Source organism: Euleptes europaea, unplaced genomic scaffold (genome assembly GCF_029931775.1).
Source record: "Euleptes europaea isolate rEulEur1 unplaced genomic scaffold, rEulEur1.hap1 H_3, whole genome shotgun sequence".
Classification (NCBI taxonomy): domain Eukaryota; kingdom Metazoa; phylum Chordata; class Lepidosauria; order Squamata; family Sphaerodactylidae; genus Euleptes; species Euleptes europaea.
Genome location: NW_026612051.1, coordinates 412,815 through 427,959, shown reverse-complemented (window position 1 = coordinate 427,959; position 15,145 = coordinate 412,815). Strand labels below are relative to the sequence as shown.

Sequence of the window (15,145 nt, the reverse complement as noted above, 5' to 3'; positions counted from 1 at the left end):
AAGTGGTGGAGAAAGTTGGCATATAAAAACCAACTCTTCTTCTTCTTCTTCTTCTTCCTAATATTTTTTCTTTTTTCTGTATTAATATGTAAAATAAATAAATATAAATTTTCTTTAAAAAACAGCAGATTTCCTGGTGTCTCAGGGGAGAGCAAGTGATCACTTCCAGGGGATTTCAGCAGGGAAACTGCAGAGAAACTTGCCATGCGGATGCCCCATAGCTGCTGTGCTTTATCTGCAGCTACACCAGCAACAGGGAAGCCATCCCCGTATGGAAGCCACTTTGCTTTCAGAATAAATCCACACTTTCCCCATTCCTGTGGCAGCTTTAAAAAGGAGCCCTGTTGCTCCTTAAATGTATTGGGGCATAAGCTTTTATGGCTGGACAGTAACTAAATCTAACCTGAAACCTAAAAGACTAATCTTAAAGACATACCAAAGCGGCTAGTTTAAAGCACCACAAAACGCCTTTTTGTCTTACGCTTAATCGCCTTGTGTTGATTGTTTAAAGATGCATGGCACAGGAAGTTATCAACAGTGGGGCAGACTTTGGTCACTTAAGTTGTTCTGTATTATACAACCAAAAAAGGGTTGTATAATACAGAATAACTGACTGCAGTATATTGGTGGTGGAAAGTACTGTCAAGTCATAGCTGACCTTGGACCCAATAGTTTGTGTGAAAGAAAGTGTTATAGATGGTAACTTAGGGTTAAAAATGAAAAATAAGGGTTATTATAGAGTGAAGGACATATTAGATCACCAAGGAAATTTGAAACCTTTTCAGAGAGTATTAGATGAAGTGGGCCAAAGACATTGGCTGGGACTGAGGGGACTATATGAAGCAGTAAAACAAGGAAGATGGGGAGAATGTATGAAAAGAGAGGACAATGAATTGGAAGAGTTAATAGAGTGAAGCATATATTAGAAAAGGATTAGCAGGGAAAATATACAGAATGATGATAAGAGATAAAGAATTTATGATTAGAATAATACAGGCAAAATGGGCAAAAGAAACCACAATATCAACACAAATGGTGAATAAAATGATGAAGGGTATTAAAATGTTGAAGATAGATAGATATAAAGAGTTGGAAAGGAAAATAATGCTGAAGTGGTACCGAACACCGGCCCAAATAGCACATATGATCAAAGGAATGAGACCGAATTGTTGGCATTGTAATGCGAAAGAGGGGTGGTTCTCACATTTGTGGTGGGAGTGCCCAAGGGTAGTAGAATTTTGGAACAAAATACTTAGTAAAATTAGAGAATTGTTTAAGATTACACTTCAAGTAACTGTAGACCTGATGTTTATGGGAATAATGGGTTGTGAGAAGGTAGAAAAGAGTGAACAAGAGATGTTTAAAGCGATGATATTAGCGGCTCACGCAGTTATAGCTTTTGGATGGAAAGATAAAACAAAGTGGACTATGGACAGGTGGAATAATTATGTGTTCGAATACGTGCAAACAGATGTATTGGGATACTTAAAACAACAGACGATGGGAGAAACAGAAGAAATGGAAATGAAGACTAAGTGGAACCCATATATTAATTGGGTGAAAAGAGGAGAATCCAACGAAGAGACTTTAGTAAAACTAAAAAGGTTATGCTCATGGCTGAAAATATGAAAATATGATATTATGGATTGGTCCGTGGGGGGAGGGAAAGGGGGAAACTTGTATTGGAAGAAAGAAAGTGTAAATTGTAATTATAAAGGTATGGAGATGTAAAATGACTTCCAATGCAATAAAAAATATATTTTAAAAAAAAAGTCACAGCTGACCTATGGTGATCCCGTAGGGTTTTAAAGGCAAGAGACTTTCAGAGGTGGTTTGCCTTTGCCTGCCTCTGCATAACAACCCTGAATTTCCTTGGTGGTCTCCCATCCAAGTACTAACCAGGGTTGATGAGATCCAGATCAGGATAGAAGGATGCTGTAGGTGAATACCTGGCCACTGTTCCTTGACTTTCCTTTAATCAATTTTACTTTGTTCTTAATTGCTTCATCTGCACCTCTGTTACTTCTTTAATAAAAGTAAGAGACTGGAATGACATAGCACTACATTCATGTAGCATGTTGGGTTTTTCTCTCCTTTGATCTCTTCTATCACAGTGTCCTGGTAGAAAAATGTCTGTCTGTCTGTTGGTCTATTTAGGCACAGCATTCCAGAATCTAGCCCTCCATTATAAGACCAGCAGATTGAGATAGTATCATGGCGGCCAACATTTGACCTGAGTGGGGATTACTGTGGAGGGAAGGGGGAAAGTAGAGTGGAGATACTCAGGGGAATATTGTGATTTTTATTATCATTCTTATGAAAATATTGCAACGTGGTCATTAAGTCAACCAGAGTGGAGAGTTGTTTCTAGACTGCTGCTAGACTAGTATTGTAATATTTTTTGATATATCCTTTTCTAGATACATGTGGTTTCCCAGTGTTATGGCCCCGGCTACATGCCCAGGGGTAACTCAATCTGAATGATGTTGGTTGTATCCCCATTAAACTCGCAGCTTCCCTTAACCCCTTGGGTCCAATCTTCCAGCAAAGTTCTTCTGTCAAGATGGTAGTAACCCAGCACTTACCCCTTGCTTTTGCTGGCATGGCAAGGCGGGGGGATTCCTTTGGTACAGCTTTAACCCACCATTAAATGACCTGAGCATTAACTTTTACAGTAACCAGGATGTCTTCATCTTCAGACAGAACACTTGCAATTTTGGCTAAACAACCTGATAGCATTTATGGAAAGAAAACTATACACAATATTCAGAAATGCTAATATATCCTTTTATATTCTTTGCAGGCCAGAGGTGCTGTCTCTGAAGACTCAGCTGCCAGATCTGGAGGCCCAGGTTGCGCTGGGAATCAGGCTATAACTGCAAATGCAAACATTGGCCAAAATGACTGGCTTTCTTATCAGTAGATGACCAACTCTGTCCATCATAATAGCACTGAAGGACAAATAAGAAGCAGGAGACCAAGTGTCGCACAAGAAGACTGAAGCCTGCCTCCCCCCCCATGATGAGACCTTTACGAAAAAGAGAAAGACATCAGGCAGAAACACCCAACAGTTCTCCTACACAATCCCAGTTAACTCAGCTGCCACCCATTCAAGTAGGGCTTGTCCAGGAGAACTTCTGGGTGGGTTGTACCCATATGCTTCCCTGTTATATAGCTGCTTCATTATTTCTGCTTCTTACAATTTGAAAACAGACAGCTGCTCCGTTGATCTAGCTGTGAAGGAAGCGTAAGAGAAACCCTTGCATGCTTGCTTGTGATTCTTCCTAATCTTCAGTTTATGACTGTAGAAATTTTGCTGCTTTTCAAAGTATTTTCAATGCTTATTGCAATCGTTCAGAAATCCCATTGCCTGCCCCTTCTCTGTCATATAGAAGATTGGCCCGCAATTGTTACTTGTATCCTGCCCCTTCCTGGGAAGTCCCAAGTGAATAAGTATGTATACACTGAGCAGTAAGCAAGAAAGAGCTTTGACACACAAAGCACAGGGGAGCTCACAAGCCACAGGGAAAAGGACAGGAGCTGCGAACGGGAGTGGTGCTATCACTCGGCTCCCGTTCATTTCAGTTGGGAGAATCTTCCTGTGAATTGTGTTCATAGCTACTTGGTCATATTTAGTTTCTGTGTATACTTACTTTTTAAAATGCTTGTCTCTGTTCTTTTTTCTTTAGCCAAGTGCTAGAAACCTCTCTTTTGTAGTATCCACACACAACACACACACACACACTTTCACTAAAATTTAATTCCAGAAGCCATATCAATCTGTTATAGCAAAATGAAAACAAGAGTCTTGTGGCAGTTTAAAGACCAACACATTTGTATTTCTGGCAGAAACTTTTGTGGTCTAGAGTCCACTTCATCAGATGAATGGTGGCTCCTTAGCTGGCAGACATATATTCCATATGGATGGTTATAGGGGGGGGGGAATTGTTAACAGCAGGGCCAAAAGGCCCCCAAATGCAAGAAGTACAAGGTGGGACATTATTACATGAAATCCAAATGTGTTCTTGAAAGATATGACCATTTACAATGGCAGTGATTCCGTTTTGCTCAGCTGATTAATCCCTGTACTAATGGCTGAGGAACAGGGTTGCCATCCTCCAGGTGGTGGCTGGGGATCTCCTGGGATTACAACTGACCTCCAGGCAACAGAGATCAGTTCACCTGGAGAAAATGGCTGCTTTGGAGGGTAGACTCTATGGCATTGTACCCCAAACTCTGCCCTCCTAAGGCTCCACCTCCAAAATCTCCAGATATTTCCCAACCTGGAGCTGAGAACCCTGCTGAGGAACCCCTGGTCTGGGCACAAGTCTCAGGAAATTTAACTTTTCTTATTTACCTCATGGTGAGGAAAAATATGCCAGCTAGTTACAATTCCTTTGCAATGACTGCTTTTCAAAAGGAGACTTTAGCCACCTTTCCTGCTCAAGAGGACCGGAGAAGTACCCTACATTTTTTAACTGTCTGCACATCCTTTAAATGCTGGCTCATCCAGTGCTGGAGACTTTCCCCATGGTAACTGAATTGGATTTGCCACCAATCTGATCTCTTCCACAAAAGGGAAAGTTCAGGGGTAAACCCAGGCACAATCCCATGGTAAAGCTCTCACATCTTAACAAAAGAATTGTAGAGTATATTACAGTGGTGTGCTTACACAGTTGTGGTTACGTGATTGTGTGGGTTAGGACTAGTTTTTTTTGGTAAACATTTGTATTTTGGGAATTGTACTGTATTTAAGCAATGATGAAAACTCACAGTGGTGAAATATTTTGACCTCTGGATGAAAGAGAGTAAACAAGTAGTATTATGGAATAGCTGAAAAGTTAGGTGAAGAGGTGGGCAGTCCATCCCCAACTGGAACCAAGGAAATAGTGTGTTAAAGCCAATGAGTCCTTTCCACTAAGCAAGGTGCCCCATTCCAGAAAAGGAGCATCACTGTGTTGGAGGAAGATTCCTCACTTTAGCAGAAAGGAATAATCAGCGGCAACCCACTGTTTTCAAAGGATGTTGACTGTACCCGAAGTTTGGTAAAACATAATCCTGTGGAGTTATGAAAGGCTGGTAAACCTTTCTTATGTGTGCTCTCTCCTTTCTGTTGAGATGAAAATGAAATGCTGGAAACATTTACCTATTATTTGCCAGATTTCAATATTATGTTTGTATGTTCATAAAATAATAAAACCACTTCCTTAAAAACTGTTCATAAATGATTTTCAAAGCAGAATCCAGCTTTATAAGCTATCATTTCATAGCTGGAGTGGACTTAGATGTTGCCCCCCCCCCATTTTTCAAGTAATGTGAAATATTTAATAGAGAAAAAATTTGTTCCCAAAAAAGACATACATTCATCTGCCCATAAAGCATCATTTTTGTCAGGGCTTCCTCTAGTTTGCCCTGAATTTACTGCCAATCAACTCCCACTCTGATTTCCAAAACTACGAGAAGGAAACGTTTTCTTCCCCGCTCTTCATTACTGCTGGCAGATGAAGCTTGCATGTATCTGTAAAGTATCTCTAATTATCATTGATGTACTCCTTGAAACAGAGTATTCCTGTAGACCTCAGATTTACAGGAGAGCATTGCTAGGTCACAGGCCTAGCAGGAAGAAATGGATGGTTAGTCAGGCTCATCACGTGTGCCAGACAATCCTCACAACAGCTGGGACCCTGAATCATGCCTCAAATCCAAAACGGAAAGGATGCCATTGTGATAAGGATGAACACGACACAGAACATGAACATGACGCAGAACCAGATGTGACTGGAACAATTTGGCTTGTTGCAGGCCCTCTTTCTTCCAGGAAGGTCTAATATATTTTTTTAAAGCATGATATCACCTGTGTATTGTAAATCCCATCAAACACCCTTCTCCGTTCCATTTACTGCACTGTATTTTACTAGATGTTACCGGGGAAATAGGCAGGAGAGGAGATACGTTGTTTGGCCGAAACCACAACGTCCTTGTAAGGTCTAGTGCCAGCCTCAGATTTCCCATGCCAGACCCCCTGAATCTGCAGCAAACACACCTCCATCACTGTTCGTTAAAGGCATCTCTTTAGCCATGTGGGCAGCTTTAATCTAATTAGTGTAATCCAATTACTGCCCTGCTTGACAGTTGCAAAGACACTATTTTGTCAAGATTGGAATGGGGGTGGGGGAAGCATCCATAACAAATACTTTTTGTGCCACCTGAAATGAATGAGGCCTGGGTCGATTTCATATAGCAACCTCACATCAATTCTTTCCTCCTGACAAACTGCTCATGGTGTTTTAGATAGCAACAGACTCTTTTAGCACCAGGTTGGTTGGCTTCCTACACGATTGTCCTCTCTCCACAAAAAGGTAATGGCTAAAGGGTTTAGCTGCACTCCTTTCCTATGTCAACTGAGCAGTTCAAAAATTTCAGAAGAAACACAACCTTCTTTGAAGAACAATAATAACTGGACATTCCTACAGAATCAATTAGTGCAATCCTTTACCATGTAAGGACATACATAAACTGCACACAGTGCTCTTTACTTTGCTGGCTGCACTTGTGTGATAAGGAGGGGGGAAATCCTAATTATTTATGCTCCAACAATCATACCCTAACAGGGGTATACTTATCAAAGTTACTCCCAGTCTTAGTCAATTGAACTTAATGGGTGTAGACAGGAATAATGCTGCAATGAATTGTACTACAGGTCTCATTTTTCTGCTTTCCATTTCCCAATAAAACTTACATTTATGATTAAATACTGTCCTGATGCTGATCTGGATTGAAAATGTAATGGGAGGGGGGATATTTGTTCAACAGTACAATCTGTGGACTGAAAGATTAAAACTAAATTGAGAAGCAGATTCACAAAGTAAATCAACCCAATGGAAAACTCATACAACAGAATTGTTATGGCACCTGGAGAAACTGCTGAGATGTATGGACACATATATAATGAAAGGACTTTTTTCAGACTGTATTCAGTCCAATGATAATCTAACAGACAATCCAAAATCACTCCCACTATTGAATTTGGTAATAATATCTTGGTAATAATAATTTGGTAATAATCTGGGTTTCTTTTCCTGAGGAGCAGGTGGAAGGAGGTGGAGAGATTGACTCAGCAGACGCGTGTATGACAGAGATATCATCCAACCACAGTAGATAGCTCATCTTCCTGCTGAACAGGATAATAATGACTGGCATATCTGCATTACTTTACCTTTTTGTCAATCACTGCACCATCCCACTGGTCTAGGAGAGATTTCTGAGTCTGTGTAAACATGCATCTTGTTTGTGTGATCTATTTCCAATCTCCTGGTCTGTACCTGCACGTACCCACTTGTCAGCAGAAAAAAGAGACACAGGCTCAGCCTCTCCCCCCTGTATTAGTGTCCATGCCCTTTAAGGGATCTCAGAGGCAAATGATTTCCTAGTGGATAGGCAGCAATCCTTCTCTATGGTTTACTTGTAGTAAGGGGCAGAATTACAGAAAGCAGTTTCCCTGGAAAAAATGGATATGTTGGAGGGTGGACTCTATAGTATTATATCTGCTGAGGTCCCTGTCCTCCCCAGGCTCTCCAGATCTCCAGGAGTTTTCCAACCTGGATCTGGCCACCCTAGGGGAGAGGAATGGGCTAAGGATTTTGCTTCTCCAGCAGAACACACAAACAGGTACAGAAAAGAAGACAGGACACCAGAGATCATTGATGAGAAAGGATCAGATTTCTGCAAGAGGAGGCTGCAGGTTTAGGATGTAAGATTTCTCAAAGCCTTAAATTTCTTGTGAAATGTCGTGCTGCTTGAAAACATTCCCAGTAGCACTCTAGCAGAAGGATAGGGAGGTTGGGGGAGACATTGCCTGTCTCTGAACATCTACAGAGTGATGCTATGGAATTCTGCAGAACCTGCCCTTCCTCTCTTGGGATTTCTCTTTGATCAAAATGCAATTGATTAAAAACCGATTCCAAATTCCTAAAAAGGAGGAAAGAAACTGATTATTGGATTTCAGGGGAAATCTGGGTAAAGAGGAATTAAGAGAATTTCTCTTCGCTGCCCTGCTGCAAGCCATCTGGACAGGTACTGTTATGGCTTCTGTGTGCGGGGAATATGCAGCACATTTAAGATAGAAGCAAGTAACACGATACCAAACGACCATTAGTTCCACTTAATGTTGTTCAACCCACTGACGATTCCACCCTTCAAAGGTTTGTGCCCCAGACTGTTCTCTCATATTCTGAGATTAAGAGGAAAATCCGTTAACCTCTTAATTTTGACCATTGGGATAGACCATCACTCACAGTCAACTAAGAAAGGTTATGTGTTTTGTTACTGCAAATGCCAATAAAGGTTGTTTTCTGTAAGAAAGGTTACGATTGACAGGCACACCTTGTTCCATTGGTACTGTAAAACACTGCAAGCATCCATCACAGATCTCTCCTTACATGTTATGTCCCTGCTTCATGTTAAAGCCACAAGAGTCATGAGTGGTTTCTTTTCTTTTTTTTATAAATATTTTTATTGATTTTTAATTATAAATGGGATACAGAAGGAAAGAAGGGCAAGGGAATAAAAAAAGAATATATATAGATAGATAAATATATAGATATTGTACAGCATTAATATATCTTGTACCACCCCCTTATAAGGTGTCGTAATACATTAACTTATAAATTAGTTGTGTTCGATCTCAAATATGAATCTGCTGAGTCTTATAGGATTTTATTGTCATTTTTTGGTTTTAATGTATTCATAGAAGGGTTTCCATTTGTCTCTATTTTGTTTCTGAGTCTCTTTCTGTAGTGTTTCAGTTAACTGTGCCATTGTTATATATTCGTATGCTTTATCAATTCGAGACGTGAGTGGTTTCAAACCGCTTTAAACGTTTTGCTGGAAATGGTCTCCGTTGCGTGCATTTCTTGAGAGAGGTTTTCCACGTTTCACATTGAATCCGGTGTAGTTTTTCATTCAAACACGTGGTGGCGCTGTTGACAACCACAGTGCAGCCTTTACCGCAGGGGCGTCGGCAGCTCCGTTGCTTTTCTTGCAGCCCGGGAAGGCATTCTCCATTGTGCTTTCTCCAGCGCTGTCGTTTACACCGCCCTGAAAAAGGTCTCTCCGAGCAAGTCGTTTGATAGGTAAGAATCGGGTTTTTTTTTTTGTTTTTTTTACAAAACACATTCCAGCTTTCTCTTTGTACTGCAGGCAACGCTGCGGAGAATATGCAAAAGAAAGTAACGCCGCAGACTTTCTTGCAAAAGAAAGTAACGCCGCAGACTTTCTTGCAAAAGAAAGTAACGCCGCAGACTTTCTTGCAAAAGAAAGTAACGCCGCAGACTTTCTTGCAAAAGAAAGTAACGCCGCAGACTTCTTTGCTGATTTCCATTCGCGGGGTCTTCTGTTGTATTCTGCAGGAAATTTAATGCGAGCCGTGCGTGGCCTTTGTTGCTAAATACCCAGGTCACGTCCATGTTTGCACAGCCGAAATTGTTTGCATGCCAGAGAGCAGGTTGGGAGAAGATCAGTCTCCCCCGCTTGGAGATAGCTACTGGAAATACCCTGCAGCCCTATGGAGTGGAGCTAAGAATTCTTTATAGAAGAAACAATCACTCTGCCTGCATTCCTTTTTTTATATACTTTTTTATTGCTTTTATAATTAAACAAAAGAAAAAAAAACTCTGCCTGCATTCCTAAGCCATTACTTAATTAATAATTACTTTGGAAAGCAGTACACTGGAAACAGACTTTTTCAGAAAACCGCTCAGGATTTTTAGGCGAGAGAAATAAAAGCATCCACAATTATAGCAGTTTTGTGAGTGTAGCATATGACTGTAAAAAATACTGTTTGCCAGAACAACCATTAGACCTAGAGGTGCAGTCGGACATCAGTTTTAAACTCATGCTGCAAATGGGGTTCCCACAGAAGTGGACAGTGTTCTTTTGTAAGTCCTTCTGCTGCATGTGATTGACAAGATTCCTCTGCTTATAAAGTTCAAACAAACCCAAAGGATTATTTTTTTTACTCATTGCTGTTTCAAAAATGTGCATGGAAGATGGTAGGAATGACAAAATGATATTTCTAATTGTTCAGAATGTGGAAAGAGCTTCAAAATCATTTAATGTAACTTCTTGAGGCAATTCAGTTCAAAAAGGTGTGTAGATTTTGAAAGTAAACAGCAATCTAAGACTAGAAAAACACACCACATGTGGAATGGGTCTCTCTACACATTGGCTGCTGTCCCAGACGAGAATGATGATACTCCAGAAATTAAAGTTGTATCCTTCCAAAGACCTGGGACGTCATGGCTGTTTTCATTCTCAGAAAGTGAGATATGAGGATAAAACAAAAGGGCATGTATCTTAAGGGGAAGACATTCTTCTTGCTTTGAAATCAAGATTCCTATAAGAAGATCTTTGAATGAGAGAAAGCACCAAGATATAAGATCACTGCCACTGCTAGCCTGATCATCATGAAAATATTTGATATTAATGACAATTTCCTGGAGATCAAACATCTGTATGTGAAAGAATACAGTAGCCAAGCTGTTTTCATAGGACAGGTCAGTGCTGTTGACTCTGGAGAGAATGGCAGAGCGAGATATTCATTAGTTTCCATGGATGAAAGCCATCTTTGGGAGTTGTTTTATGTCACCACATATTCCAAAACTGTCAGTATATATGTTCTTTGCTTCCTGGATTACAAGACAGAATTCCCAATAAAGAGGAGGTCTTCTGAGGGTGGCTGTCATCTGCAAACAGGAAATTATTGGGTCATCTGTCACAGATGAAACTGACTATACCACTTCTCATTCTTTGCACCTTGGCACCTCCTTGTAGAACCACATGATGGGTCTCCGGGAGAGCAGAACCAGAACTCCTGGCCATCAGAGAAGTGGCTATGGATGGAAGTTTTGATCAGAATACACACAGGCAAGCAATGGCAAACCACCTGTGAATGTCTCTTGACTTGAAAACCCTATGCGGTCGCCATAAGTCGGCTGCAACTTGACGTCACTTTCCACCACCACGTCCACTATGTGAATGTAGATTTTGGACAAGCAAATTGAACTAGCTGCTGAAAGACGGTGCACTCGTAATGTACTTAATACAAAAGTAAAGTCGGAAACAAATAGTTAAATTCACAATTACCAAAAATATGCAGTGGAAAATATACCTCAACTATGATAATGTTCCTACTTAGAACATTTTCCACATAATTCAGCAGATGGCTTTGGAAGTGGAAATCTGTCCCAGAGTTTTCATTATGATGTTGGCATAACTAATGGGGATTCAGAGTGATATAGTAAAGAGTGTTGAACTAGGATTTTGAAGACCCAGGTTCAAATCCTCATTCATGAAACTCGACACACTGTGGGTACCCTTGAACCAGGAACACTCTCTCAAACTAACCTGCCTCACAGGGTTGTTGTGGGGATAAGCTGGAGTAGGAAGAACCATTTATGCTATCTTGAGATCCTTACAGGAAATGTGGGATGAAAATGAGATAGAATGAGTCTGCACCTGGGTATTTAAATTTCTGCTGCCAGACTGAGTAGACCAAAGGTGTGATTTAATATAAGGAAGTGTCATGTGTTCAAGAGAGGGTCAGGATTCAAAATGATCTTAACAGCTGGCACATGGGGCCCAGGATCAACAGAATGAATTTCAGCTGGAACATGGGGCCAAGATGAACGGAATGAATTTCAGTAGGGATAAAGGTAAGTGTTGCCCGTAGGAATAAAAACAACCAACAACAACCCAGCAAAGTCTTGACTATAGGATGGGGAAAACTTGGCTTGGCAGAAGCACCTATAAAAAGGATCTAGATGTTTTATTTGACCACAAGCTGAACATGATCCAGCAGTGTGATGTGGCAGCTATCAAAGCTAATGCAAACTTGGGCTGATTTAACGGAAGCAGCAGCCTCCAGAACACAGAAAATAAGAGTTCCACAATTATTCTGCGCTGGTCAGGCCTCATCTGGACTACTGTGTCCAGTTCTGGCCTCCATGTTTGAAGAAGGACATTGATAAACTAGAGTGCATCCAGGAGTGTGACCAGGATGGTGACGGGTCTGGAAACCAAGCCCTGTGAGGAAATAATGAAAGCAACAGGCATGTTTAGCTTGGAGAAGAGAAGCAGAGACATAATCACTGTCTGAAGGGCTGTCATGCAGAAGGTAGAGATAATTAGAATTACCTATTATAGAGTACAAAAGTAAGAGGGGAAGATAAAAAATAACATCAACTTGAGATGTAACCTGTTGAGAGGATATAGGTTTAGTGGTCAGATCAACCAAATCTCGAGAAGGGGCCAAGTCAATAGCCATTTGGCCTATCCTTCTCTAAGAGTGATCAACAGAGAGGAGACTACCACATAATTTGCTACTATTACTACTACCTCTTCTTCAGCTCAGTTATCTGGTCTTGCATATTCTTCTCACTATCTTTATTTTATGGAGTCGGCATTAGAATGGGTCTTACTATGCCAATAAAGGTATTTGAATTTGAATTTTAGAATGGGTCTTGGCATCAACTTGGTTACTAACCTTTACGAGATACCCCACACCAAACGAAAGGGTAATAGCTGTATTGTGAAACATGTGAGTAACCTGCACATTTTGCTTTAATAACAGATATTTATATCCCTATATAATTGAAGAAAGTTCATCTGAAGCAAAAGTAGGACTTATTTGATCTTAAGGTTGGAAGTATATTTACATCAGTAAACCCTCTTAATTTAATACATTGACCTATCTGGCATTTCAGATGGGCTTTTAACTTGGGATTTGGATCTGCATCACACAGTATATCTTTTGGGTAATGTAAATGCTGAAAAGCAAAGGAATCTCTGAGAAGTCACATGCCTCCCCCATCATTATCAGACTGAAGATATATTATAGATCACTCCTCATTACAAAGCAAATATCTTAAACTGGATTCGGAAAATATCTTGAAGTAGATTTATCCACCTTTTCTTGCAACAGAAATACATACATCTGCTTTTGGAGATGTGAGATAGTGAGAAGAGTTGCCTGTATTTCCACCAATTTAGAATTAATCCCACTAATAGTTATTTTAGTTTCTAATATAGGCAGTACTAACTTTGTGGCTAGTTCACTAAACACTGCATACCCCCAAAGTTATGATCAAATGAGGCTGTTTCTTGAGGGCCCTGGAATTTTTCCAATAAAGGACTTTAGTTGGCATCAGTAGATAAAGATTTCCGTGAAAGAAATAAAACCAGCACCTAATTTAATCTGAAATGGAATGTTCACTAAGAGGTAAATAATAATTGGAAGTAGCAAGACATCAGCCAAGGAAAAGTGTCCCTTTGGAAAGGTGTGATGGGCTCAAAACTTTTCCAAGTGGTGGTAAAATGAAAAGGTACCTACAAAGGTTTATGTAAAGATTACAATTTTGCAAGGTAAATGTTTAATGTGCACTCAATTGATGCTCACAGATAAGCCAAAACTACCTTCATGGGTAGGCAAAAGGTTGCCAGGCAAGTTTTTCTAACTAACCTAGGTGTGAAAAGTGGCTTTCCATATGGCTGATGTGAGATGGGCAACAGAACTCCAGGCTCAACTGTAAGTCTCAGTAATTGTTTCCCATCAGATACGAAGGAAGAAATCTGCCCATTTTTTGAAAGACTTAAGATTTCTTTTTTAATTTTGTGGAGAAAAGAACTTGGTGTTGACAGAGGAAGACTTGGTTTGCACTGGGAAAAGTTTCAGGAAGATGAAACATTTGAACGAAGATGCCCAAGAATGGCTAGGAAAGAGAGAGGCTTCAACCTGGCCTGAAATAGAAACCTGGTGCTTTAAGATTATTCTTAATCATCCTCTTAATACTTTAATGATACTGCTCATACAGTCAATTCAGCTCTGAACAGTGCCACACTAAGACTAAGACTAAACAGACTAAAACCACACACACACACACAAACAATCAAGAACTAATAATTTTAATCTTAATCAATTTGGGGAAAACTTGGCAACTGCCAATGTAATATTAAAATCCACCCCTGCTGAAAGAAACTTCAAATTATCCAATTCACACCTCGTTCCTTTCTGTAAGCAATGACTGCAAAGACCAGTAAAGTTAATTTTTTCCTTTTCTGAAATTAATGTTATGGTGGTCATTGCGCACCCACATAACTTGGCGCACACTTGCCAAAATATGAGAGCCAGCGTGCTCCTACTCATGAAGCCTGCTGGGTGACCTTGGGCTAGTCACAGTTCTCTCAGAACTCTCTCAGCCCCACCTACCTCACAAGGTGTCTGTTGTGGGGAGAGGAAGGGAAGGTGATTGCAAGCCAGTTTGAGACTCCTTAAGGTAGAGGAAATTGGGGTATAAAAACCAACTCTTCTTCTATGAGGAGAAGATTGGGAGATGCTTGCCTAACCACCAGTTACATTAACAAATGAGATTCTTAGCACTTCTCTGTCTTCCATGGAGATTTGGCGTAGGCAGATAGCTGTTAATGTAAAGAAGTACCTTAAAAAATAGGGAGCTTAGAGTATAGACTACCCAGAAAAAGAACATCTAATTCATAGTCTGTTGATGGAAGCAAAAAATGTGTGTGTCTGTGTTAGAAGTGGAATGTAGCTACTCATTACAGTCTTGTAGTTGCAGAACTGGGTCAAATTAGTAGATTCTGCATTCCCCAGAGTAGAAGAAGAAGCCTTTGGAGGCCATTTGGCTACACAAAATGCATTCTGTTAACCAGCAGAGAAGAGCCGAGATGAAAAACAACAACAAAACAAACCCAAGTCTTATAATTCCACTTTCACAGGATTCCCCCCCCCCCCCGATGGTACTCACCGTTATTGAGTACCAGCAACATTTGGGTGGCTCTTCTAAGTCCTGAGGGGGGAATTGGTAGAAATCAGTGCAAACATGTGTATATGAGTACTGGCACCCCCCCCCCATATTTAAAAAGAAAACACTGCAGTATCACTTATTGGAGCAGAAGATGGTTCTTAAAAGACGGCAATAAGCAGCCTTTTTAAAAACTTCTACATTGCACTAGCCAAAACAGCAGACAATTTGAAACAGCAAATGCATCTTAAAAATCCATATAGCAGACAGACCTTGGAAATAAAAACAGCAAGTCCTACGAGTTGTTTCAGACTAGGGCATGCATGCTT

General features: G+C 40.4%; 1 protein-coding gene across 8 annotated transcripts in view; it reads left to right on the top strand.

Annotated features, from left to right (window-relative positions):
• Window positions 1-2,923, top strand: part of LOC130492932 (protocadherin beta-16-like) — a 181,985-nt gene extending 179,062 nt beyond the window's left edge. For all 8 annotated transcript variants that reach the window (XR_008933896.1, XM_056866704.1, XM_056866703.1 and 5 more), the window contains exon 2: window positions 2,804-2,923. Coding sequence is in view for 7 of the 8 variants with exons in the window: in XM_056866704.1 (XP_056722682.1) it covers window positions 2,804-2,923 (120 nt within the window). In the remaining variant the exon portion in view is untranslated. The remainder of the gene's footprint in view (window positions 1-2,803) is intronic.
• Window positions 2,924-15,145: the final 12,222 nt, after the last annotated feature.